This window comes from Tachysurus vachellii, chromosome 4 (assembly GCF_030014155.1).
Source record: "Tachysurus vachellii isolate PV-2020 chromosome 4, HZAU_Pvac_v1, whole genome shotgun sequence".
NCBI classification, from domain to species: Eukaryota; Metazoa; Chordata; class Actinopteri; order Siluriformes; family Bagridae; genus Tachysurus; species Tachysurus vachellii.
Window position 1 is genome coordinate 12,641,850 of NC_083463.1, and position 27,111 is coordinate 12,668,960.

The 27,111-nt window shown below is 37.8% G+C and overlaps 2 protein-coding genes across 8 annotated transcripts; one reads left to right on the top strand and one right to left on the bottom strand.

Annotated features, from left to right (window-relative positions):
• Positions 1 to 52: 52 nt before the first annotated feature.
• Positions 53 to 7,946, bottom strand: LOC132844396 (kynurenine--oxoglutarate transaminase 3). 6 transcript variants are annotated; one of them, XM_060867791.1, is made up of 14 exons: positions 7,878 to 7,946; positions 7,143 to 7,230; positions 7,003 to 7,067; positions 6,072 to 6,216; positions 4,008 to 4,157; positions 3,831 to 3,917; positions 3,600 to 3,725; positions 3,387 to 3,507; positions 2,505 to 2,581; positions 2,290 to 2,379; positions 1,298 to 1,484; positions 1,115 to 1,188; positions 933 to 1,019; positions 53 to 624 (listed from the first exon to the last, which is right to left on the bottom strand). In XM_060867791.1, the coding sequence occupies exons 1-14, from the start codon at positions 7,937 to 7,939 to the stop codon at positions 568 to 570; spliced, it is 1,416 nt and encodes a 471-aa protein (XP_060723774.1). In that variant the 5' UTR covers positions 7,940 to 7,946; the 3' UTR covers positions 53 to 567. The 6 variants fall into 6 exon arrangements, with proteins under 6 accessions (XP_060723774.1, XP_060723777.1, XP_060723778.1 ...); XM_060867794.1 differs by having other exon boundaries at positions 7,143 to 7,177; positions 7,878 to 7,930; XM_060867795.1 differs by having other exon boundaries at positions 7,003 to 7,062; positions 7,878 to 7,928.
• A 6,172-nt stretch (positions 7,947 to 14,118) lies between these two features.
• Positions 14,119 to 25,578, top strand: lrrc8c (leucine rich repeat containing 8 VRAC subunit C). 2 transcript variants are annotated; one of them, XM_060867797.1, is made up of 4 exons: positions 14,139 to 14,240; positions 14,918 to 15,083; positions 19,748 to 19,889; positions 21,298 to 25,578. In XM_060867797.1, coding segments are annotated over exons 2-4 (2,415 nt in total). In that variant the 5' UTR covers positions 14,139 to 14,240; positions 14,918 to 15,081; the 3' UTR covers positions 23,569 to 25,578. The 2 variants fall into 2 exon arrangements, with proteins under 2 accessions (XP_060723781.1, XP_060723780.1); XM_060867798.1 differs by lacking the exon at positions 14,918 to 15,083 and having other exon boundaries at positions 14,119 to 14,240.
• Positions 25,579 to 27,111: the final 1,533 nt, after the last annotated feature.

Below are 27,111 nucleotides of genomic sequence, written 5' to 3' on the forward strand. Positions count from 1 at the left end.
TGAATCTTTATTATACATAACATCTCCAAGAAATGACACTCTAGAAACAGTCCAGTGTGAAACCCTTTAATCAGTTTTTCAAATTATATTCAGTTCTCAAACAAACGTACAATGTACTCTGTAAATATAGGAGACTACATTTAAAGGATAGAGAATTCAACTGCAATAGTATGTAAGTACAGGAGCCTCAATAGTCGAGCTGGTACAACACTCTTTCTAACCCTAAGCAATAGAAGAGAAGCCACAGCCAATAATTTCCACCTTAATAGTACATTCCAACAAGGCAGATGCTACAAATATGCTTAAGCAGGTAAAGAGGTTAATCATACAGCAACAGTAACCCATCATCTGCCTGAGACCTGTGATACTGTTGCTAGAACATAAGGTCAGTTGTTTGTAACTGACTTGTGCTTCCTCTGTGTCATTGCTTAGGGCTATAAATACTGCTGTACCCAACCTTGGGTGTAAATCCTAACACACACTGTCCAAGTTCATCAGAAAGTTCACGGATTGTTCTTACAGCATGTAGTGATGAAGGCTAATGCTGTGTTGCTGTAACATCCATGGTCAGGCTTTGTTCCAGTTCTTCAGAATGACCTCAGCAGCGTCCAGTGTGCTGTCTTGCTGTAAAGGAAAAAAAATAAAACACCCCCTCATTGGAAGCCATTTTTACACAGATAAACCCTTAACCTTTAAGCACTTAAATGACATTGCTTCGCTTAAAAAATGCTGTTAAAAAATGCTTAATTCTTTAAAAGCACAGAGGTATTCTAATAATATTTGATATAGAAGCAGCCTGCACAATGCTAAACTGGTAGCTATAAATGTCTAACACTTCAGTAAACTTCAGACATTAAACATGATATTTGGGGTAAAAGTGAAATGTTAAGACGTTTATGGCCAGTGAATTGCATTATTATATTCCTCCCTACCTTAATGAAACACAGTCGGATGTATTTCTCAAACTGCTTCTGGGACTCATCTCCACAGAATGCTGTTACGGGAATGGCTGCCAGTTTCTAAAAGAGAATATATTTAAGAATAAATCTAGGAATAAATCTGTATCAGCATAATTGTGAAGAATTCTGCTGAAAACGAAGCACTGCTGTCACACCTTCTCCTTTATCATCCACTTGACAAACTTGTAGTCATATGGCTCGTCACCTTCCACGCCTGAAAGATCCTGATCTACACAGGAGTTGAGTACAACACGGTGTAAAAAAGTTTATAACGTACCAAATTTTCAAAAAGCTGCTTCTCATATTTGATTCATTATTCCAACATAATATTTGCTCACTGAGGGCTGTGACATCGGCGAGTATAAAGTAGCCTCCTTCAGGAACTACAGGACACATCCCGGCCTGCTTCAAAATGGCCACCATTCGGTCTCTCTTTCCCTCCAACTCTGCGGCTAGGGAGGAGAAATAGCAGTCAGGTTGCCCCATTCGCTCACAGTCATGCAGGAGTCCACGTGCAACTGCCTCCTATTTCCGGACACAGAAGAACGAACAGTTCAGTACAGTCATGTTCAGTACAGCTACAATGTATTGCTGAGTTACTGTGAGGAAGTGTGCTGTATTTTCCAGACAAGAAGTCACAACTTATTACATTCTGACAACCTTTGAAACAAATTATTAAACAGATTCCTGTACCAGACATTTTTGCCCTGCCTCTAAACAGCACTCATGTATGTGTAGTTTATTTTAGTCACTTTAGTGCAAAGTCTATGCTACAATACAGGTGCTGTATTCACAAGAATTAGTGTCTTTTGCTCTCAGTCCTCAGCAACTCAGTGTGTTGACTTTAGCCATGTCTGGTTTCCTTGGCATGCAAATATTAGGTTAAATCCCTGTCACCTTTTACCATGGGAAAAACAACTTTCAGCATCAGTCGTTTTGGTCACCAGCATGTTTGGTCTGAATAAAAATGTATATAACAATAATAAAAATACAAATAATAATAATAATAATAAATTATACAACTAACAAATAGTTTCTTGTTTTTTCAGGCCAGGGATCCTTTCTCAGATGTAACCACACAGCACTGTTTAATGTTCAATCTTATAAATACACTTCTATATTTCAAAGTTGTTTGTCTGATCAATTCCCCATGTTCGTGCTCATCTGCCAGCACATCTCTGAGAATCAATAGAACCAAGCCAAAACATTCCTATTACTTCTGCAGTAGTGCACTTACTACAAAACCCTAAACCATGGGGCTTATTACAAATATAAACATCCCTTCACTGTAGGAGATAAGACTGCATTGTGTATGCTGTGTAATACGTGCCTGTAGAGGTGTTGGACAGGTGTACAGTGTGTTCTGCATGACAGTTTGGAGGTGTTTGACCAAGTGCTCAGGCCCTATTGACCAACCCAGCTGAAAGCAAGAAAAAAAAAATCAAAGTGTAAAAGATCAGGCTTTTCTGTATTACTTACTGTACATAAAATACAATATTAAAAGTAGGGATTAGTAAGAAAAATAAAGTCATCTCTCCTAATTACCTTCCAACCGGTCACACTGAATGTTTTTCCTGCGCTGCCAATAGTAATGGTTCGGTCCCACATGCCAGGAAGTGTTGCTATGCACAGAGAAGCATGGCATAATGTTTACAGCTCTTATTCACATCACATTTATTCATTCGGTTGGCACATTTTTGTTTTCCCAAATAGTTTGTCTAAGTGTGTCGGAATCCAATCTATAAATGTGGAATAAAAGATTTCAGGGCATGTTGTACAAGGACAATGATCAATGCTGTGGTGGTAACATCACATTGTTGATTATTTTCCTGGAACCTTTTATTCCTTAGAGCGAATAAAATTCAGCTTTATTCCATCCTAGTGAATGAGATATGGGCTATAAAGTGTATTATCACTTTATATCTGTCTACATGGGATTGCTACTCACCTGTATGGTCAAAGACACTGTATGGTCTTAGGAAGAGATATTAAATACATTATAGTGACCTACAATACCTGCATTTTTATTCATTTCTTCATGCATGTACTTTTGATCAGCGGATCTGGTAATGGGCGGTGCAGAATGGACACGACACTAAAACTGAATTCCACAAAGTGAACTGTGAAAGTTTCATAGGCGGCTTAGTGCTTAGCATGTTTGCCACGCCTCCAGGGTTGGGGTGTTTATTTCTGCCTCGGTCCTGTGTGCACAGAGATTGCATGGTTTCCCTTGTGCCTCAGGGGTTTCCTCCCCTAGTCTAAAGACATGCAGGCTGACCGGCATCTCTAAATAATCGCTTTTGAGTGTCCCTAGTTGATTGTGCCCTGTGATGGGTTGTCACCCTGTCCAGGGTGTCCCATGCCAGGTTCCCCATGATACTGTGTAGGATAAGTGGTACAGGAAATGGATGGATGGAACGTCCATACCTATCTTCACATGCTCATGCCCCTTGTATATGATCCATTCGTACACCTCATCGCTGAAGCAAAGTGTGTCATGTTTGATGCAGAGATCTGCAATAGCCTGCAGCTCACTCCTGCTAAACACCTGTTTATCAACACAAAACAGCCAGGAGAAACAACATGAACAACATGTTACAGTGTTTATAAATGAACTTCTCAATGAGAAATTAGCCTCACCTTCCCAACGGGGTTATTGGGAGTGTTAAGAACGATGGCTTTCGTTTTGGAATTAAATTTACTGGCAAGTTCATCCTGATCCAGAATCCAGTCTGCACTGCTGATGTCTGCCTTCTTACTGGATTTCTACAAGATATAATGAATAAATCCATGTTAAATTTTATTTGTCATAGTTATTTATTTATTTTAGAATACAAATGTCTTGCAAAACATCTAAAGAAGGAAACTCACAAGGCGAAGGGGTATAAAAACCGGTTTGGCTCCTGCCATTTTAATCATAGGAACATAGCAGTCAAAGAAGGGTTCAATTATTATAACCTGGACCGGGACAGGATAAAGAGCGCAGTTACACCACAAGAGGGCGGAGTTGAGCTTTTAATGAATTGCAAAAGTGTTGAGCTGTTGTACCTCATCTCCCTCTTCCACAAGGCCCTGAAAAATGCTGAATAAAGAGCCATAGCCTCCCACAGTCACAAGGACCTCTTTAAAAGGGTCGATCTGACGGTTGTACAATTTACTGTACACCTGAGACAGGGCTTTGACCAGAGCTGGGTGACCCTGTTAAAATAGATCATTATTCATCCTGATCAAAAAGCACACACACACACACACACACACACACCATGGTTTTCTGTAATGGCATTATTTTCCCAGATCATGAACCAAAGCAGATTCTTTAATACTGAGGCATTAATATTAGTTTATAGGACGATCCTGAAATTTCTATTTCCTGCTTTCAGTATTTGATGTATAATTTTCTGACAGACAAGGAGTTTGAACTAATAACCTTCCATTCACTCCAGTAGAACATTTTACAGCTGAGTTGTCACTGACCATAATGAGCAAAGTTCACTGTTAAAAACAAAAATCTCTCTGGTTTGAGATTAAGGCCAGGTTTATACATTATATGTACAAGATACAACTGCACACCCAAGATTTCACACATATCCTGTGTTCCATCAGCATCGGGGGTGAGCAACATGACCAAAGCAAATAATTCTCAAAGACGTTTCAACGATACACGTGTCATGATATATACAAAAGTGTTGCATTTTTAACATTTATAAATGCTGATAATGTATTTATTGTTTACAAAATAGCATTTTTATTTATAATAAATAAACTATTCAAAATTAACATGATACAATTTTTATTTTATATAATACATCAATTTTTCCAGTTTGTAACTATTTATAATTTTTTTTAAATTCATTCATTCATTCATTTTCTACCACTTATCCGAACTACCTTGGGTCACGGGGAGCCTCTCAGGCATCAGGCATCTCAGGCATCATCGGGCATCAAGGCAGGATACACCCTGAACGGAGTGCCAACCCATCGCAGGGCACACACACACTCTCATTCACTCACGCAATCACACACTACAGACAATTTTCCAGAGATTCCAATCAACCTACCATGCATGTCTTTGGACCGGGGGAGGAAACCGGAGTACCTGGAGGAAACCCCCGAGGCCCGGGGAGAACATGCAAACTCCACACACACAAGGCAGAGGCGGGAATCAAACCCCCAACCCTGGAGGTGTGAGGCAAACGTGCTAACCACTAAGCCACCTTGCCCCCCATTATTTTTTTAAATAATAAAAATAAATTACAATATTCTAGAAAGGCATACCGTGATATCATTTATGCCCTATTGATATTATATGATTATATCGCCCTGCTCTATTCAGCACCTCTAAATGGTGGGCATAGTACAGCTCAGTGTGACATGACCTCTGCAAAATACTAAACAAAGTAAGGCAGTGTTTCAAATTGCATAGTGTGTTTCCAATGTTCTATTTTATACTAGATTCTAGTTTCTGAATATTAATACTTAGAGCTTCCCATCACAGTGCTTGAATGCAGCCTTTATGAAATATGTAACAATCTTTCAGATGAATACATTTTTTTTTAAATGCCATAGTTCCTATTTGAAAAAGAACTTATGACAATCACGACAACAGTGGACCATTGGTTTAAAACCTCATCAATGGGTTTAAAATCTCTAGGTTGAACCAAATATAGAACTCACTAAACATTTTACAGGTTGACCTGGACAGAATAAGGTTTCAGCACTGATGTGCCATCTAGTGGATGCTACTTTTAATGTAGCATCCGAATGTACATTAGGTCTATAGGTTAGTATGTGAACAATGTAGTTGTCACATGCGCATATATACTGAGACATCAAGTATGGACCTAAGCAGAGCCACAGCTAGTTCCTATAAATGGATGTCCAGAACCAGAAGGGTGTCAATTCAAATCCCATGACTGTCAGAGAACCACCACTGCATCATGCTTTTTTGTTAATGCTAGAAAATTACCAGAGACATAAATATAAATCACAGTTATTCTTTGGTATGTATTTTGGTTCTCATTTAATCTTGTAAAACAAATGAAACAATTAAATGTGTAGAAATATCCTGAAATAACATGATCTGAGCTGGAAAAAATATCAAGAGTGTCATACAAAGCCTCGTGTGTACTGATTGAGCCGGTCCACCATTACAGCCTGTGCTAGACCATCTTTCACGTAAGATGGAGGGGGGATGTCTGGATAACCTTGACCAAGATTTACGACGGAGGGATCTGAAGCTATAGATGTCAAGTCAACCCTGTAATGAAACAGCAGCCATGAAAGCAGCAGTGATCACATTAGTTCAGGAAACATAACATTTTCAATGGATTCAGAAAGTATTCACAATCATTTGTTTTTTATATATTTTACATGGATCAAATGTACTTCTCAGACAATAAGAGGCCTGCATATAATAATCCACAACCACCAATCAACTTGTATTGAGCCATAAATCTTCACAAAAATGATAAAATCACTTCTAAATCTTTGAATGGTCCCAGAGGCACAGACTCCATCTATGTAATTATAGAAGGGTTTTGGAACCACTAGGACTCTTCCTAGAACTGCCTGTCAACCAAATACATTTACCAGGCTTGAACGATCTTAGACAGTGTTGACCAAAATCCTTATGGCTAAAACTCTAACAGTGTCTTAGAAGTCCACTGCAGATATGTGAACAAAACAAGCATCTCAAAAACATCCCATCAACCAGGCCTTTATGTTGGAGTAGCTAGATGCAAGTAAAATATATATAGCAGATACAGACTGGCACTTGAGACCAAATTTTAACTCTCTGGTCTAAACTCAAAGAGCTGTGTCTGGCAATCCCAGAGAACTGCTCATCAACTGGCTAATATTTCCTCTGCAGTGATGCATGATAGTAGCAGCATTGTTATATACAGATGCTTATGAGTTGCAGCGACAGAGAGACTTGTCAGGATTGACTAATGTGATAAATGTTTTACTATTCAGTATTAATTCACTCTATTACATCATAAAATGTGCAAAAATCGAAGAGGTCTGAATAGGCCTGTTTACTCACCATATGTTTTTGTGTAGTCCTTCTATCCTTTTTGCGTTCTTGTGTTTAATCGATGCCATACTGTACTGAAAGAAAACACAAATTCATCAGAATTTTCAAAAAACACCAAATACTACTAAATAAAAGGAGCTCATGCTTACGTGTGTGGAGGAGAACTTCCTTGTTGGATTAGACTCTAGAAAATAATAAACAGATCTGAAGCTATGTTGTATGCACCTGATATACATTCTGCAAAAACAGTAATAGAAATGAAACATATCAGTATAGTGAAGATCAGAACAGAAGGTGTTTAAGTTAAACCTGTTTTGATATTTGAATACAGTTTTGTTTTGTTTAACCCTCAGGGTTCATACAGTATCAGAAAACATCATCCAAATCCGCCACTTCGTAATGTTCTGAATGTAACAAATATCTACAATCTTATTGTTAATGCTCACTCTTTATCAATTACAGTAACTTATATTTAGAGTAAATGAAGGGCGAAGCTTTAATTGTATTAAGTGAAGCTTAATTACTCTTACACAATTACTGAGGATAAAATGAATAAATAAATGTCTGTAACATTAAATAAAAATGTGCTCATGAAACATTACTGTGTAGTGTGTCCAAGTATTGTACAACAGCAGGAGTAAAATACAATTCTTTTGGTTTTGTAGGAAAATGAGTCTTTGATCCCCATATATTACTGAAGAAAGGTGCATATGGTTACTGAGCAGTTCTACTTTCACTTGCTACTTACACATGTAATATTGCTGTTATTAATGTATTGAATTGTTCCAGCACTACTAAATAACTCTATCAACCTAAACTAACTCAAACAATTCACATGCGTGTTCATCAGCACTATTTATTAAAGTCTCCAACAGTAAACTTACCCAGTAGCTTCCTGAAGCACACTGTTTCTTACGTTTCGCAAACACGTCATTCCACGTGACATAATGCACTTTTGTACCTGTTTAAAATGCGCGGTCGATTTAATACGATTAAATTTGTGCTATACACTTCATTCACATAAAAAATAATTAAAAAAACAATTAAACAATGGATTAAAGATAAAGTATAAAGTATTTGTTGAAATATAAACAGCACAACGATGACGTCAGTTTGATGCCGGAAGTGAATTTTGTGCGCACACATTATTTTACCTTGCAGCGACTTTTAAATAAATTTATTCGGTGAAGATTTGATTTAGTTATTAAAGTAATGATGTTTTCTTCTTTTCTTTTCTTTTTTTCACTACTCTGGTTAACATGGTTAGCCGATTGTTATAGACTACAGGGTTATACGCACACACGTGTGTGTAAACATCATTTAATAAACATATGCGGTAACTTCCGGTCACGTGTCCAGCTCAGGGGAGATTTTCTCAGGCTATACTGAGGTATACTGAAGCTGAGGTTACTCTTCATAAACCTTTCAGAGCAATAATAGCCTGCTTTTTATTCTACTGTGGAAAGCATTTAATTGCTTTGGCCTTTGCTGGTTTGAAAGCTGGTTTGTATTTTGGCAAAACTCTTTATGAGATCAGTTAATTATGCCTCAGGCTCAGTGAAGAATGGAAGGTTTTTCTCCCTGTTGTACAACACAGAGGCAACTTTGGATTGTTTATTTGCCTTTCCATAGGAAATTTCCCCTGTATTTTTTTCTAATCGCTATGATTTTCCTTTGTTAGGATTAATATACCAACAAATATGATAAAACCTAGACCTATGCATTGCACTTATTTCATTAACAGACTTGAGGCGAAGGTGGTCTTGGACTATTCCATGTTTAAAGTCCCTGTGCTCTTCAGTACAACTCATTCTACTGTCATTATTTGGCTATGACTGTATAGCTATGTGCTTTATTTTATGCATTTTTAGCAACTCAATCATTAAGATGTAAGTGTCGACATATTTTTGGTTGTGTTGTGTAAAAAAGTAGGCTAAAAAATACAGTGGGCTGTTTAATTATTATGTTTTAAAGCTCACACGGGATTTATGGCACAGGCCTTAAGTCTGACACATGCAACTGAATGAATGTACATAATGATGGGAAAAAGTCATTAAAAAGCATTGAGGTGAGCTTTAGGGGCTGTAGCCAACCCAACACTCACACCCAACAAAATATTTATGAGGGACAATTATTATTATTATGGGAGCACGGTGGCTTAGTGGTTAGCACGTTCGCCTCACACCTCCAGGGTCGGGGTTCGATTCCCGCCTCCACCTTGTGTGTGTGGAGTTTGCATGTTCTCCCCGTGCCTCGGGGGTTTCTGCCGGGTACTCCGGTTTCCTCCCCCGGTCCAAAGACATGCATGGTAGGTTGATTGGCATCTCTGGAAAATTGTCCCTAGTGTGTGATTGCGTGAGTGAATGAGAGTGTGTGTGCCCTGCGACGGGTTGGCACTCCGTCCAGGGTGTATCCTGCCTTGATGCCCAATGATGCCTGAGATAGGCACAGGCTCCCCGTGACCCGAGGTAGTTCGGATAAGCGGTAGAAGATGAATGAATGAATGAATTATTATTATTTATTTGTTTGTTTTTGTGGGGGTGGGGGCAGTTTATTTGTAGTCTATTTTCGTGTGAATCCCATGTGAGCCTGGAATAGAAAGCACACTGTCTGTTCTGAAAAATGTTACTACTACACTGGTCAACATCTGCTGTAACTTAGGAACTGTTCAGAAGTTTGAGAAAGTCTCTTTGAGATTAAATTAAAACAACAAAATTGTTTTAGTTTAGTTTTTTAGACTGTCAGACCTTGATCTGGCCAGCTAGGGGTGAGAAGGGTCTGCAACCATGATCTGCAACCATGTCTAGCTAATGACATCCACATAAATGCCAGGCACCAAGGTGTCCCAGCAGAACATTGCCCAGAGATTAGCAAAGTTATCCAATACAGTTATGTCTATCGGCTTATAGGTAAATTACTATTATATTATTATTATATCTAGCACTATATTATTATACATTGTACATTATAATAGTATAATTTATATATCTTTACATACACAAATAGACTAGTAAATTAGTTCAACAATGCAGGGAGGCTATCTAGCAATGTTGGGAAAATTATATGCATTTCAACAACATTAACAGGACTCAGTTATTTGTATTATTCAGATATCACACTTTTTTGGCTAAATTATTCAATTCCCAGAAAATCACAAACAGTATTTTTCTATTTTTCTTCATTTGTTTTACTTCTTGTTGGGCCTGACAATCGGCTGACATATTGAATTTGACATTAGACAGAAAGAATATTAAATTGCTGTGCAGCACTCCTTCCATCCTTTGTAAATAATTCCACTTTAACGCACACACACACACACAGACGGTTTAGACACACTGATTCACAGCAGATCATAGTGGTGAAAAAGAAACTTGCCATAAAATACCTTTAGAAAGATAAACAAATCCTATAAAGGTTTCTTTTTTCTCTTATGCTATTTGAATTGAACTATGTTTCTTTCTTCACATGCAGAATAGATACCAAAATGACATTATAATTAACCTATGGTATTCAATTTTATATTTAATACAATCTTATAGTGGTGCCAGTGGGATTTAACCCTCATTTCAGCTTTGTCTAAAAAAGAGCATGCAGCAGGGTTTTACATTTGTATTTGTCCAGCTGTAACCTCATCAACCTCATCAACCTCATTTGCTTAGCTGTCCAAAATAAAAATTGTATTACAATAGAAAAGAATTTGAAATAGAAGCATTTTCACTAGTGCTCTCAGACCTTTGGATGCCAGTGTACTTCCACAGCTTTGGCATTCTTGATGATATCACCATTAACACCATCTTGCTTGCTCGAAAATGCTGAATGTGAAAGGAACCACTTGCTCTTTTGTCTTTAGGTGCTAACAGCATCAATATCTCTTACATTTGAGTTCATTTACATTTTTCCTATACTTAAATCTTTGCATTTATTTACTTTTTCATTTATTCCTCTCCCCAAATTTATAAGTTGTACCGTTACAGTTAATTTGCCTACTTTTATTTAATACATTTATTATACCACTGATTTATTTATGGATTAAATACATATGAATCCTGAAGGGTGAGATCTAATGGATTATCCCAGCTCTGCTGGCCTTTAGGGTCTATTTATCAAAATTAAAAGGAATTCCTAATGCCTCAGATTTTCATTTTCTCTGTGGTACTTAATTTTTAATTGACTTCCAGTCAGCACTGAATTGTGAAAATTGCTCTCTGTTGAGATGAGGGCTTGCTGGATGCATTTGGCAGTCTACAGTTTTTAAAAAGCTATATGGATTGTAAAACTAAATATTGTGTTTTTTCTTCTTGGTTAAGACAACACTGGTAATAATGTGTTTTTTTGGGGTTTTTTTTAACTTGTTTTTATTCCTTGTTGTGGATAATCAAAAATCACTTGACAATTTGTAAGAAATTTCTTTCATTCTTTAACTGTTCTTCAAGAGATTTGTAGTGTTCATCAGTGAAGTCTGGGAAAATGTATTGCTAAAATTGTACCTAATTGACTATTTTCTGCTGGAATAGTAGCATACTGTACAAAGTGGTGAGGAATGCTCAGAACAGATGGAGCTCCACTTCATTCTACTTAGTGATGTTGCACACGTTTCAAGATAAGACAACTGGGTGTTTTAATGCTACAGTTGGTGCGAATGTACCCAGAAAAAGAACTCAGCTTCGTATCATTGATTGAAATTCACAGACCTCTACAATGAACCATAATGAATCTTGAGGAAGTTAAGTGAGCTGTGCTTTTACAGTATGGGAGATTCCTGCTTTCATCAAGCAAATGTCCAAGTCTAAGCAGGGGGTGCTAAGGGTTTTTGTTCATTGAAGAAAGTATCTTCCACATATTCAAACAATGATAAGTTTACTACAGTCCTTTCTGAAGATTTTATGTACAATAAACAAACTCAACTCATGTAACCCTGAACCATTTGACCTACTTTCAGCTTCTCCCCTGCAAAACTCAAAATATATTAGTGATGATCTTAAATATTAAATAAGTTCAGTTTGCACTATGAAAAACCTGCAGGAACTTGACCTCAAAGGCAACAGACTCAAAACAATTGAAGAAACCATCACATTTTCCAGTACTTTCCAAGGCTTTTTATATCACAGCTAACATGCAACATCAAATACATCCCTGTTCACACAGGGGTTTTAGGAACCCTGGAGCAGCTTCACCTGAACTCTGAACTCTTCACATCTTCACAATGAATGTGAGTCAATGTGATTCGTAACAATCTGTCTGCTATCCCCAATGAAACATGAGCCCTGGAGTGAATGCAGGTCTTAAATATCTTCAACAACACTGTAATTGACTCATTAAAATGATGATGTTTGAATTTTTTAGATTGTATACATATTTAGCTACATTATATGCTACAAGTGACAATTGTTGGGGTCCAAGCACTATTTTTAAGGTATTAATAAAAAAAACACTTTATTGTAGTCTGCGTATTAGCTGACACAAATTTGGTAATTAAGAAAGCTTTCATATTTTGTAAATGGATTTTTACAAACAGTAGATTTTTCTAATGTTTCTAAGCATCTCATAATTAACCATTTAGCTACTGTAGCCTGCCTTTGGCTGTGGATCAAGGCTAGCCTAATTACAGACTAGAATAATCTTTTGGTGCTAATAAAACCTGATTATACCCATGATTGTCCGACTAAGACCTTTTGTACAGCTTTTCTAAACTCAGCAGTTATTTATAGGTATTGATATGTGTGTACATATATAAATACTGCATTTAGGAAACTTGAACTTTTGTTCCTTATATACAGTACTTATGCTCTTACAAATGGGATTTTCAAATGCAAGACACTACAAGAAACGTATTCTTGAGCTGGATATGGTCCTGATGGAGAAGCAGCTGAGAGTGTATCTGCCAAACTAGAGGAATGCCAGTACATAAAACCAAATGGATATTTAGTGGATGAGAAGATCCTGAAGAGACCAGAGGGACAAGAAAGAGTGCTTTCAGTAGAGAGGGAGGGACTGTGTGCTCTTACAGACTGATGGTGGAGGTAATTCACATAGTTGTAACCCAATAATCTGACACCAAATCCGGAGACAATAGACTGACCTGCATGTGTATGCACTATGAATCTGACTTTCTGCACCATGGTAACTTATTTCACTTTTGTTTGAACAATCATTCTAAAACTAAACAGGTTATATTGTTTATATTGGGTTTATTCATTTGATGAATAGATAATATAGATTTCAGTGCGCCAATAACTGAATCAGAACAATAATCAGAAAGCCATTCAATTCTTTTCCAATCAATCACATACTGCACATGTATTGGCATACTATGCCATAATACTTAACAAATTATAGTCAGTATAAAAAAGTATAGTGCTGTCATCTTTGGTAGCTATATGTGTTTGTCTGTTATATGCTATAAGAAGTATATCTTCTACCGCTTCTATGGTGGATGAGACATATTTAGTGAACATTGAGTCTATTGCTGAACATTTTATTTGGAAGTTGATCAGCATCCATGACTTTTTAATATGCTACATATATTCTTATATTGCTTTTGAATTCTCAAATTCTGTGCAGAAGGTGTTCAATGAATTTTCTATAGCAGCAGCTCTGAAAATAAACCCGGCTGCATTGCAAATGGTAGTTTCTAATTCATGCACATCATTGTGTTTATAGTAACAATTCATTCAAGTATTATAGTAAGATTAATAACAGACTAATCGAGATGTGTTATTTAACTGCATGAGTTTCCTTAGACCTCCCAAAACATACATTGGCTATGTTGAATGGGCCATAGATGTCATTCAAGTGATTTATGAATGAATAGATGAGTGTACACTCACTAACAACCAGTTTACTGTGGGGTTTTTAGGAACATGTTTAGGAATATTTTCCACTCTGCGACAAAATGCCTGTAGCTTTGTAGGCTACAGCTGATAGCGAACAACATTGTGGCGTCACTGACGTAAAATTACAGACAAAATCACAGCTAAATGAATGAAATCGAGAAATAAAAACATAGTGAAGTTTGTGTTGAAGATAACATAGATATTGACGACGAAAGCTTCCCTCAGGCGGCTGATGCTGGCACTGCAACTCGTTTTGTGATTTGTGAGAAAGATAGAGAGAGAGAGAGAGAGAGAGAAGAGAAAGAGCAAGAGCACGAGAGCGCGCAGATCTACACCGCAGTCCCAAGGACATGCTTGCTGCCTGCCTCCTTTATTTATCTCCTAAAAACCCGCTCGCGCTGTTCCATTTTCGGGGTAAGTGCTCATTTCTATCCTCTTTTTTTACTCACCGTTTCGTACTTAAACCGCTATTGTGACTCGATTTTTAAAAACACGCAGGCACAAATTCAGAAATATGCGTTTTGTTGTAAAATAAATGTTTGAACTTTGTTTTGTTGCCGCTCGCGCGCGCCAACAGCGACCCGTTCACCTAGAAATCGGGCTCCAGTCCATTGGCACGCGGCGTGTTTGGTTCTCTTCTGATGTATAACATTTTGTGTCACAGGGCCATCCGTCCAGTCTGCTAGTAATAGTGCTGGGAAATACGTGGTAGTGTGCGTTTATTAACTAAAAAGACACGCACACAGAACAGAAACCACGTTTTAGTCGAAGATGTATCTCTAGAGGCCAGGACTGCTATTTAAAAACCTGGATCATCTGTAATTGAATGTAAACATGTTTAAATCTTTTCAAGTCTACTCAGAGATTGTGTGCAAAGGATCACATGTAGCCTTCTGAGCTCGTAAATGTTCACATTGTGGTTCTACACAATAGATGCCCATGAGAATGTCAAGGCCAATGTTTTACATCTCATTTTTTACCTATTGTTTTAAATGATTCGTCCTCAACAGAGCTTTATATCTAGGAGGTGATTCAGAGACACATTGTCTTCTTCTCTGTTTTTTTTTTTCAACACCCATGTGCGAGAACAGTCACATTTCCTGCCAGGAAAGGGACCGATAGGAGAATAAAGAAGTGTAAAGCTTTCCAGGTCCCCGATGCTCAAGCTTGGTGTAATCTCACGGAACAGCAAGCAGCCCATGAAGATTATCAAAATAATCCAGAAGATTTGCTTTCCTAAGGTGATCTAAGTATAATGTAAGTCCCTTAGGAAATCCAACTTCATTTGAACTTTTGCAGTTGCATTATTTGGGTTTTAAAACAATGCATAAACAGCTCACACACCGCCCTTATTTGCTCTGCTTCCTGTCCTGCCTATAAGTGTCCAGTGTAGTTGTGTGTTTTTTTCCCTTTAATGAAGGCAGCTCTCATCTTTCATATTTTCAGGCAAGGATGGAACTGCATCACTACTCTTTGCCATAATTGTAGCCTGTTAAAATAACTGCAGTCATAGTTTAAAGTCCATGTGTGTATCACTGTTATTAATGCTTTTGGCTACACCAACACACCACCTCTTGAGTTTCAGACTCTGTGCCATGCATATTTAGAGAGTACAAATTTACTAGATTTAACACAGCTGGTGTGCTAAAACAACCACATCGTTTTTTTGTGAACGCTCTTGAAACATGTTTAAAAGAGGCATACACAGTGTCTAAATTTGTTACTGTTTTTACCCAAGATACACTGCTCTCTTAGTAATCAGGCGAGAATAATTAATGGGTCGATCTTTTTGCAGACACTTTGCTAGCTTTTCATAGTATAACATACTACTGTCAATGTGTGTTGGCTGTCTAAGCTAAATAAGGGAGGTGTGTGTGTGAGAGAGAGAGGGAAATAGAAAGAGAGAGAAATAGAGAAAGAGAACCCTGGCCTATGTAACTGTTCAGCATTTCACAGAGCCTGTTGTGTGCTTATTAGTGAAGACATGTTTATTCCGAAGAGCAGTAAACAGATTTCAGAGGAAATTCAAGGCTTGCAGCAGAGATAAGCTCTGTCACATTCATGTGTCCCATTCAGCTTAGCTTCTAATATACTTTTAAAACGAAATATAGTGTAGATATCTAAAGTTGGATGGTTTCTTGTGATAAGGAAATCTGAGTTATTGTGTGTCTGTGACGTCTTGCTTCAAAGAATGGTAACAATAAGCCGTACATCAGGGTGTGGCATGTTGTGACTTTTATATAAATCAGTCCACAAACTATTGAGACCAAGTCTATTGTGTGGGACACTGTATGAGATGATCACAATACAATCTTTCCCAAAATATATACTGTAATAGGCTTTGTAATAACTTGAATTTATTAATGTAATTAAGTGTGATTACTACTTTTGACTACTGCACAGGAAACAAGGCCACAGAAACATATTCTTCAGAGAAGAGAGCTTGAGTTAATAAGCATATTTATATGTCAATTTGGAAATTTTGTTTACTTGCAGCTCTTTTTATTGAGTTTGGCATTGTCAAATGCTGTGTTTCTATTGTCGGTTTAAGGTGATTGTTGTACTACAGGTCAGCCAGAACTTCGTCGGTGTTGAGTATGTCACCTTATGTAAGAATGACTCATAACCAAAGGATTCTGTTGTGTTTTTTTTTTTGGTTTGTGACAAATAATTGGCCTGAAATTGTGGAGTCTAAACCAGTATTATATGGGATCCTCACTACAGGGCCACTAAAAAAAGATTTTAAAAATAATAATTAGCACCATAACTTTTGTTACACATTAGATACACTGATGTTCTGAGAATCACATACAGATGTGTTGAGTAACTCTGTCGCTGTAATAAATATGCAATCATTTTAATGAACCACACAATTATGGAATATAACTGACACACGTTTGCTTTTCTATCTATCATAAATCTATTTATCATAGTACATAAAAAAAGCTGAACCTATTTTTTTACTTCAGAAGATTATATTTGCATATCACATTTGCATGTATTAACAGACACATCTTTCTTAGGTCTAGCCTCTCTATTTGTATCTCCCAATCACATTGGAGGTTCATGATTCTGACATTATTGACAGTTGGCATTATTTCTTTTCTTAGCATTAAAGGAAGTGGTGTTCTTTGGAAAAGATTGCCTGTATTATGTCATTTGTAAAAACTTTGCCGTAATTTTGATGGTTAATCTACAGTGTGGCCGATTTTATTGTCATTTTAGCTCCCGTCAGAATATGATAAGATGTGATAGTGCTGGCTTAATGAGAAGCCATTGTGGCCTTCTGTGTGCTAAAGTGGCCTTCTTCTCAAATGTCTATAATTATCCACAAGATATTTCTCGATTTCTATTGTCTCCTTACTGACTGCTTGTAAGACTCGACCACAGAATGCTTTTCACAAGTACTGAGAGCAGGATAGTGCCGGCATCAATAATTTATATATTCAACAAGGATATGTGTTGTTATGACAGGATGGAGGAAATATGACTGAACTTAGATTAAAGAGCACTTGCATTAGGTTCAGTCAGACACAACTAGATTGCAGCCAGATGTGAAATTGCATCAGTATGTCAAGCATACAGTATGTCAGCTACTTGTGATTTCTCTGGCCTCCCCAGCTCCTCTTGGCATGTTGGTTAGACAGAGGAAACCTTTGACAAGAGCTTGACTGGGTAAGGACCTGCAAAATGATTGTCTGGCAGGAAAGATTACTTGAAGGTATATGCATGAGATATATGGTCATGGAATTTAGTTTTACAGACATTTGCATACAAGTTTTTTATTATTATTATTATTATTAATATTATTATTATTATTATTATTATTATTATTATTATTATTATTATTATTATTATTACTTTAAACATTTACTATGGATGAAAATGAAATAACGGTGTTACATACATTTGGACACGGGATGGAAAATGAGACTGAAACCTCAAGACTGTAATAGTATAGTGTAGGGCTTCCTTTTGCACCCAATACAGCATTGGGAATGATGGATACAATTCCTGCACAGCAGCCAAAAGGATTTTGTTCCATTCCTCTAGCAGAACAGTGACCATGTCACTACATCACTACATCGTGCTGATGGCATTTACTCATTCACTTCTCTAAAACACCCCAAAGGTGCCCAATAATATTCCAATCTGCTGACTGAGAAGACCATGGGAGATATTTAGTTTTTATATTTTATTTAATTATTTAAATTTCATGTTCATCAAACCACTCTGTCACCAGTCTTGCTATGTGTATTATTGCATTATCCTCCTGATACATGACATCACCTTCACCAACGTTTGAACCATTGGGCACACATGGTCCTCCAGAATAGTTTGGGTAGTCCTCCAGTGACGTGGCAATCTAGCACAAATAGTGGTCGTAGGGAATGCCATGATATTGCAGCGCCTACCATCACAGATCCATCCTCATGCTTCACTCTGGGTGGTTGACTCCATGGTGTGGAGTAGATTCAAAGAAGCCTGTGTTGTATACATTAATAGATTTGTTTGGGTTTGTTTCTGATTTAAAAAAAGGAGTCTGGGTTTACTCTGCTTCCACTATACTGTACCAGCTGGGGGAAGTTTGCTTGAAGTATGAAGACTTAAATAAATGAGATTCAGAGAGAAATGTCTTCCAAAGTATATTGACACAGACAGAGTATATGTAGCATACAAATTAGGAAATGAAAAAAAATGTTTTGAATATGAAAACTGCCACGAGTTTTAGCGTTTCAGCTAAAGTGACAGTTTTACATTTGCAGACTGATTTGTTTTATTTCTTGCATATAATATCTCAAAAACAAAAGTAAGAAAAAAATGGCAAGACATCAAAAGAGTCTGCTTGAGATGGTTAAACAAAGTTTTGTGAGGTGAGAACAAGGTCATACAACAAAAATGTGCCAATACATTCAAAATGTATCAGACATACTGACAAAACAGTATGCTAATAAAATTGTCATGTAGTTTATCACACAACTAAAATATTTCAATACTGCCCATACAGCTAGCTGTTACCACAGACATATCATCATATGCAATTGGAGCATTTAGAGTTTTTAAGGAGATGCAATTTTCATACAGAAGACATCTGAAAACATTTTGTTTTATTTACCAGCATTAAACAACCATCAAACGTAAATGAAATCCATCGAACAGAAATGGCATTTCACTTAAAGGAAAAGACACAAAATATAGCAGGTGATCATTCGTTTCTAGTATCCTTTACTGTCATTGTGTGCTGTATTTTTCATACGAGTTCACGAACAGCTGCCTTGCGAGCCAATAGCTGCTGCTTATTGTTAAATATTCTAAGTTCCCTAGCTGTTTTCTTACTTTTGCTTGGTGTACATCTGGGGAAAAAAGATTTATAATTGTCAAATAATTGTCTCATTCATCAATACACACTAGAGTTCTTGTGGTAAAAATTAGTTTTTTCCTCCATTCTGATTTCTAGGACTTTCTTGTTGGTAATGTTGGCACCTCTGCTACTAGTTGAGGCCAAACTATTTAAAACTGGAGGCTTAGCTCATCAGCTCAATACTTGGTCTCTTCGTAAATAATCATTAATCTGATTAACTCTGATTATTGGTACAGAACATGTTGTTTTGGTTCAGAGATATAGAACATTGCTGGACAAGAAAGTGAAATGTACGCAGTACGGAAGCTTGGATTTCATGATGATACAGAACATGGAGGCGGTTTTAGTAAAATGAATTCCCAGTGCCATTAGGGCAGTTTAAGGATGGCATTCTAATCTCCCTTCCTGTTGAAACATGACACGCCTTAGACAAGACTGAATGATCCTTGCCTAATGTTTGCTCTTGTCAAAGAGAGCAGACTGCAGAAATGAATGACAAGCCCAGATACAGTTCAAGTTCATTAATTTGAGCTCATGTTTCCTCACTGTCTCCCTACAGGAAAATGATTCCGATTACGGAATTCCGTCAGTTCTCGGAACAGCAGCCAGCGTTCCGAGTCCTAAAGCCATGGTGGGATGTCTTTGCCGAATATCTCTCAGTGGTCATGCTCATGATCGGTGTGTTTGGCTGCACGCTGCAGGTTTGTAACAGGCCTTTCATCTTTCATGTCTCTTCTCAGTATTTGGATATAATTTGAATGTGGTTCCCACTCCATTCCTTGCTGGAGTGGCTGGAATGAAGGGCAATTAAGACATTCTTTGCAGATTGAGAATAAACAGGCAACGTGACTTAAGACAGAGCAATACAGCGTTCCTCTTGTGCGAGGGGTGGAAAATAAACGCCTCCACACCACAGTCAATTCACTTTAGCTCCATCTGTGCACAGACCAGCCACTGTTGCCTGACGTGTGCTTAAATAGTGGAGTGTTGGTTTGCTTACAGGAAGGAGAAGCAATTCCAGCTGGCGTACACACAGATCAGCTCCTCCTTTCCTTGCTCCCTCCTAAGCCCTGCCCTGCTTGTAAAAATGCAGTTTCTCCTGCAGTCTCCCTCCTTTCTCCTCCTCCAGCCAGTCATGTGTCCTCCCTGCTTCTTTCTAATAATTCCCTCAGATAATTCCGCTAATCAGTTAAAAACAACTGTGATTAGATCTGATGAATCTGATGAGTTTGCTTCTCAATCTTTGGCATCATTGCCGAATAATTTTTTCCTGCCACTATAGTATCATATCCCTGCTATGAATAGAACGAAGAAACACACAACCCTGCTGAAAGCCTGTGTTCTTGGAGCATGATTGAGTGGGCCTGGGGCACATCATGCAGGTTTTATGAGTTCTTTTAGGGCCGATGCTCTTATGCACAGTGAATTTAAAACGATCTGTGGATACAATGCCATTGATCTTTGCCCTTTGCCTTTATTGAGCACTCTGGCTGTTTTGGGTGGCTTTCGCTCTATTCTACAGTTTAGTGGTGCCCTTTATTTACGAACAAACTCCAGACAGGGCCTCTCATTCAAAGCAGATGGTAATTAACCTACCAGACACAAGGCTTTTCTCAGAGACCCTTCATTTTCATGATATGAATAACATAGCGATGACTCTATATCAAAAAGTAATTTGGGTTCATAACCAAAGCAGTAGCCTTGAATGAGCTGAAAATTTGTACTGAATGTCTTTGAGCATATTTGTGCCTTTTAGGTGAGCATGTCTCCCTCTGGAGTCTCATGGAGTCATGAGTGTAACCACTCATTTCCTGTGTGAATCACACTGATGTCTGAACACAAAAATAGAACATGACCATCCCATGCTGTTTCCTTTCCTAAATATTTTTGTTATTTGATTGTGATCTTATTTTTGCACAATTTCATTTGTTATTATCTGGGATGAAATCAGCTCCTTGGTCTTGAATGAACATTCCTCATTTTTCTTATCTTCCCAGAAGAAGAACCACACTGAGGCATAAGTGGTTGAAAAAGATTAGATAATCCATACATCAGAGTGAAACTCAATTATACTGGCTTCTGATATTACTCTCTCCATTACTATTTCAGGTAATGCAGGACAAAATCATATGTCTTCCTCAAAGGGTTTCTGCTCCAAACCAAACAGTGCCTTTGCTGAACCACACAGAGCTCGCAAGGGATCCGACCAATTCCTCCCTCCCACCTGTCTCCCCGGTGCCGGTATCCTATGAGATGAAGGGACTCAAAACCAACTTGGATCTGCAACAGTACAGCTTTGTGAACCAACTGTGCTATGAAAAAGCTTTGCATTGGTATGCCAAGTATTTTCCTTACCTGGTGCTCATACATACCCTTGTATTCATGGTGTGCAGTAATTTCTGGTTCAAGTTCCCTGGCTCGAGCTCAAAAATTGAGCACTTCATCTCCATATTGGGAAAATGTTTTGATTCTCCATGGACTACGAGGGCTCTGTCTGAGGTGTCAGGGGAGGGTCCAGATGAGAGAGACCGCAAAAAGAACAGTGCAAGTAGATCAAACCTTAATACTTCCACCGTGGAGGGTAATCTGGAGAAGACCCAGTCGCTGAGATCTATTCCGGATAGGATTGTAGTGGACAAACCAACAGTGAGTGCACTAGACAAAAAGGAAGGAGAGCAAGCTAAAGCATTGTTTGAGAAGGTTAAAAAGTTCCGGCTTCATGTGGAGGAAGGGGATTTGTTGTATCTCATGTATGTTCGACAGACTGTTATTAAAGTGATCAAGTTTGTTCTTATCGTTGCATACAACAGTGTTCTGGTGTCAAAGGTTCGAATTACAGTTCAGTGTGAAGCAGACGTGGAGAATATGACCGGCTACAAAAAGTTTTTGTGCAATCACACCATGGCCCATCTCTACTCCAAGCTCTGCTACTGCTATTTGTGTTTTGTAATAGTCTACGGATTAACGTGCCTTTATACATCATACTGGCTTTTCTACCGTTCTCTGAAAGAGTACTCTTTTGAATATGTGCGGCAGGAGACTGGAATTGATGACATCCCTGATGTAAAAAATGATTTTGCTTTTATGTTGCACATGATTGACCAATACGATCCACTATATTCCAAGAGATTTGCAGTGTTTCTGTCAGAGGTGAGCGAAAACAAGCTCAAACAACTCAATCTGAACCATGAGTGGACCGTAGAAAAACTGCGCCAAAAGCTACAGACTAATGCTAGTGACCGATTGGAGCTTCAGCTCTTTATGCTCTCAGGGCTTCCAGATACAGTCTTTGAGGTCACCGAACTGCAGTCCTTGAAATTGGAGATTATTAATAATGTCACAATCCCTCCAGCCGTTTCTCAACTGGAAGATCTTCAGGAACTTTCTCTGCACCAATGCACGCTCAAAATCCACACAGGGGCCCTCTCTTACCTGAAAGAAAACCTTAAGGTCCTGCGTGTGAAGTTTGATGACATTCGTGAACTTCCTCTTTGGCTCTACAGTCTTCGAAAGTTGGAGGAACTCCATCTGATTGGATCTCTGAGTCCAGATGCTTCAAAGAACATAACTTTGGACTCTTTACGTGACCTAAAGTCCCTTAAGACCTTGACACTCAAAAGCAACCTTACGAAGATCCCCCAGTCAGTTGTGGACGTGTCCAGCCACTTGCAGCACCTGTATGTGCACAACGATGGCACCAAGCTGGTCATGCTGAACAACCTGAAAAAGATGACGTATCTTATAGAGCTTGAGCTGATTCATTGTGACCTTGAACGCATTCCGCATGCCATCTTCAGTCTGACCCATCTACAGAAGCTGGACCTTAAAGAGAACAGTTTGCGCTCTATTGAGGAGATCATCAGCTTCCAGCACCTCCGGAAACTCACGTGCCTGAAGCTGTGGCACAATGCGATCTCTCACATCCCTGAGCATATCAAGAAGCTGGGCAGTCTGGAGCGCCTCGATTTTAGCCACAACAAGATCGAGATTTTGCCCTCACACTTGTTTCTGTGCAACAAGCTACGCAATCTTGACCTTTCTAACAATGACATCAGCTTCATTCCTCCAGAAGTAGGTGTTCTCCAGAGCCTTCAGTACTTCTCACTCTCAAGCAACAAAATCGAGATCCTCCCAGATGAGCTCTTCTTCTGCAAAAAGCTGAAGACCCTCAAGCTTGGGAGGAACAAGATTTCTGTGCTCTCACCAAAGATTTCTTACCTGACTTCACTGATTCATTTGGAGTTAAAGGGCAATCAATTTGAAGTTTTGCCTGCTGAGCTCGGCTGCTGTCAAACCTTGAAGCGCAGTGGCCTTGTGGTAGAATCCACCCTGTTTGACACTCTGCCTTTAGAAGTCAGGGAATATATGAAAGCTGAGTGATGTTCCTTAGCCTTGGTTAAAAAAAAATCTCCGATGTTTAGAAAAAAAGGAAACATTACAAATTCTTTTTAACTGAACTTGTATCTCACTTCCACACACTCAATATTTTGACATTTACGGGTGAGTACCTGCTTTTAAATGCTTAGATATTTGAAAAACACATGATATTAACAAAAGGAAACCTCTTTGGAGTAGAATTTAGTATTGTATTGTATTGTACTTCAAAGCTGATTTAGTTGTTTTAAGGATTTAAGACAACGTTACAATTGATCATTCATTTATATAAGCACCTTATTATGTAGAGTTCTCTACCATATCAAAGAATAGAGATTAGTCTCAGTGTTAACATGTATTCAAAGAGTCGTTGCATTGCATGTATTGCATTATTAATAATGGTGAGGATTTCGTATGTATAAGTTTTACAAATCATAAACTGAACCATGTTGGCCTGCCAAGCTGCAGTATTTTGCCTTTGTAAACGAAATGACAACATGTCTGCAGAGTCTTTTATGGTTGCTAACAGTGGTGATGGATTGAAAAGGGCTAATCTTGTGCAGTGAGTGTATGTCATAGTTAGATCCGATGTCACAACGTTTTTTTTTGTAGCCTATCAAGTTAAATGGATAAATCATTGTCCTAGACTTTTACACCAAAACGACTTTAGTGAGCAGCCAGCTCCACTTATAGAAGCGGACTGGAATACCAGGCTACTACACAGATTCTATATCACAGTTATTGTGTAACTTTTATGATATTTTACTATTTTTTTAGAACGAAACTCTGATTTTCTGCTTTTTGAAATGAATGAGTCAGATCACTCGAGGTGAAAGGACATGAAATTCATTGTTTTTAGGACGAGGAATTTCACTTTATGCTGAATATCTATGAGAACAAAGACCTGAAAATGTGTAGCCAATAGTAACCAAGTGGGTGGTACCATTGTCGCTCTGGTCAGCCAAAAAAAAAAAAATTAAACTTACTTTCATTTAGTGGTCACACCACCTTTACTTTTTCTATCGTCTTTTTTGTTTGGCACACGCTTTGGAAAGGACTTTCAAAGTTAGCTATTTCATTCACTGACGTATGTTTGGTAAAATATTTTTTTCTTTGTTTGCTAGTTTTTCTCTGCTACTACAACAGTTTGCACTGAAATGTTAACATCCCATCATCTTATTCAATAAAATTTAGCATGCTTATAATACATATGTATAACAAGTGCAGAAACTGTATCAAAATATACTCTAATATGTGTATATATAGATATTCTTTATTGAATTATGCAACTTACTTGTTGGGTCATTAGAGTGTTTTGAAGGTTTACGCACTGATGGTTAGAGGAAGTGGTGGCACCACAATTACTTAGGTGTTCTCAGGTAATCTGGCTAGTCCTTTTCTTTTTGCATCACAAGCTGAAGGGAATCTTTCAAAATATACCTCCTTTAAATACACTACAAGAGTGCTATGGTGTGCTGTTGTAAGCTATTTCTTTATTAACAAATTTTGTATAGTATTGCTAATAAGCATTTTATAGCTTGACTGATGGCCAGCTTTCCAGTTTTATTATTTTGTGTTGTACATACAATCTTTTTCTACAGTGATATTTCATCACTATCACTACTAACTCATAGGATCTTACCTACTTTATTTTTTATTATTTTTTTTTTAAATCTGTCACTACCTCTCTGCAGCTCACTTATTGCTTATTCAGCTATATCCAAATACATTTTTGTTGGTTTTAGCTAGCATATACCTAGGTTCTTTCAGATAAAAGGCATTTGTTTAGACAAATTATATGTACAGTAATTTTTATTAATATGATTTGGAGCTGAAAGTGTGCCTATTTAAAAGGGGGCATTAAACTTGGACTCTTAATTGCCATTAGTTGCCTTTGCACTGTTATACTGTAAGATTTTATACTCAAGTGCTTGCTGTAGTTTTCAAACTTTTCTTTTTTTTTTGTGCAAAAAACATTTGGTTAACACACAAAATAAAAATGAAGAATATTCTGAGCACGCTTTGTTTTGTCTTTGTTGCTGGAAAGTTTGTAAAGCAGTGTTTACCTGTTTTTTTTTTTTTTTTTTTTTTTTTTTTTTTTTTATTTTAAATGATGCGGCAATCTCAATATATACACTGACAAAGTTTAAAAAAAAAAAATTTGTAGGAATCTTGTAACTAAAGCAACATTAGGATCTGTTTTATGATGTTCTATATGAACATCAAATTCAGTGCTGTTTGAATCATCACCAAACACCACAGAACTAGTCACGTTTTCTAAATATGTTGCATGGAAAATGTTAATAGACTGAAGATGCAATTATATTTGAGGGGAAAAAATGCATTCTTCATACGGCTTGTAGTGACTGCTTACATACTGCAAAATGCATGAATGTGGAATACTGGTCATTAACCAGTATTATACATTAACAGCAACAAAAGTGATCACATTAGTTGCTAGCTTCTAACCATTCAAATTCGAATGCTCGCACTCAGACAAGTGTAAACTACTCATGAACTGTAGTGGATATTAATGCAACCCATCTTTCCTTTTAATCTAACAGAGCTCCTATGCTACAGACAAGACATGTACAGATATGAAAACCCGAGCTTTGAAGAGTGTTTTGGAAGTGTGTGATCATAAAAAATGCTCAATATAAAGTTGAGGTTCACTTCCATCTCTCTCTCACCAACACAGTGAAATATGTAGCTGATGGGACGGGGTGTTTTTGTCCTACTGAGCAGCATGTTTATGTAGCTACAGTCATATGCAAAAGTTTAAGAACCCCTGACAATTTCCATGATTTTCATTTATAAATATTTGGGTGTATGGCTCAGCAATTTCATTTTGATCTATCAGTAACTGAAGGACACGGTAATATTTCATAGTGAAATGAGGTTTATTGGATTAACAGAACATGCGCAATATGCATCAAAACTAAATTAGACGGTGCATAAATTTGGGCACCCCAACAGAAAAATCACATCAATATTTAGTAGAGCCTCCTTTAGCAGAAATAACAGCCTCTAGATGCTTCCTATAGCCTGTAATGAGTGTCTGGATTCTGGATGAATGCATTTTGGACTATTCCTTATTACAAAACATCTCCAGTTCAGTTTGATGGTTGCCGAGCATGGACGGCATGCTTCAAATCACCCCAGAGATGTTCAATGATATTCAGGTCTGGGGATTGGGATGGCCATTCCAGAACATTGTACTTGTTCCTCTGCATAAATGCCCAAGTAGACTTTGAGCAGTGTTTTGGGTTGTTGTCTTGTTGAAATATCCAGCCCCGGCGTAACGCCAACTTTCTGACTGATTCCTCAATATTATTCTCAAGAATCTGCTGGTATTGAGTGGAAGCCATGCGACCCTCAACTTTAACTAGATTCCCAGCACCGGCCACACAGCATGATGGAACCTTCACCAAATTTTACTGTGGGTAGCAAGTGTTTTCTTGGAATGCTGTGTTCTTTTGCCACCCTTGTTATGAACAAATAACTCAATCTTTGTTTCATCACTCCACAGCACCTTATTCCAAAATGAAG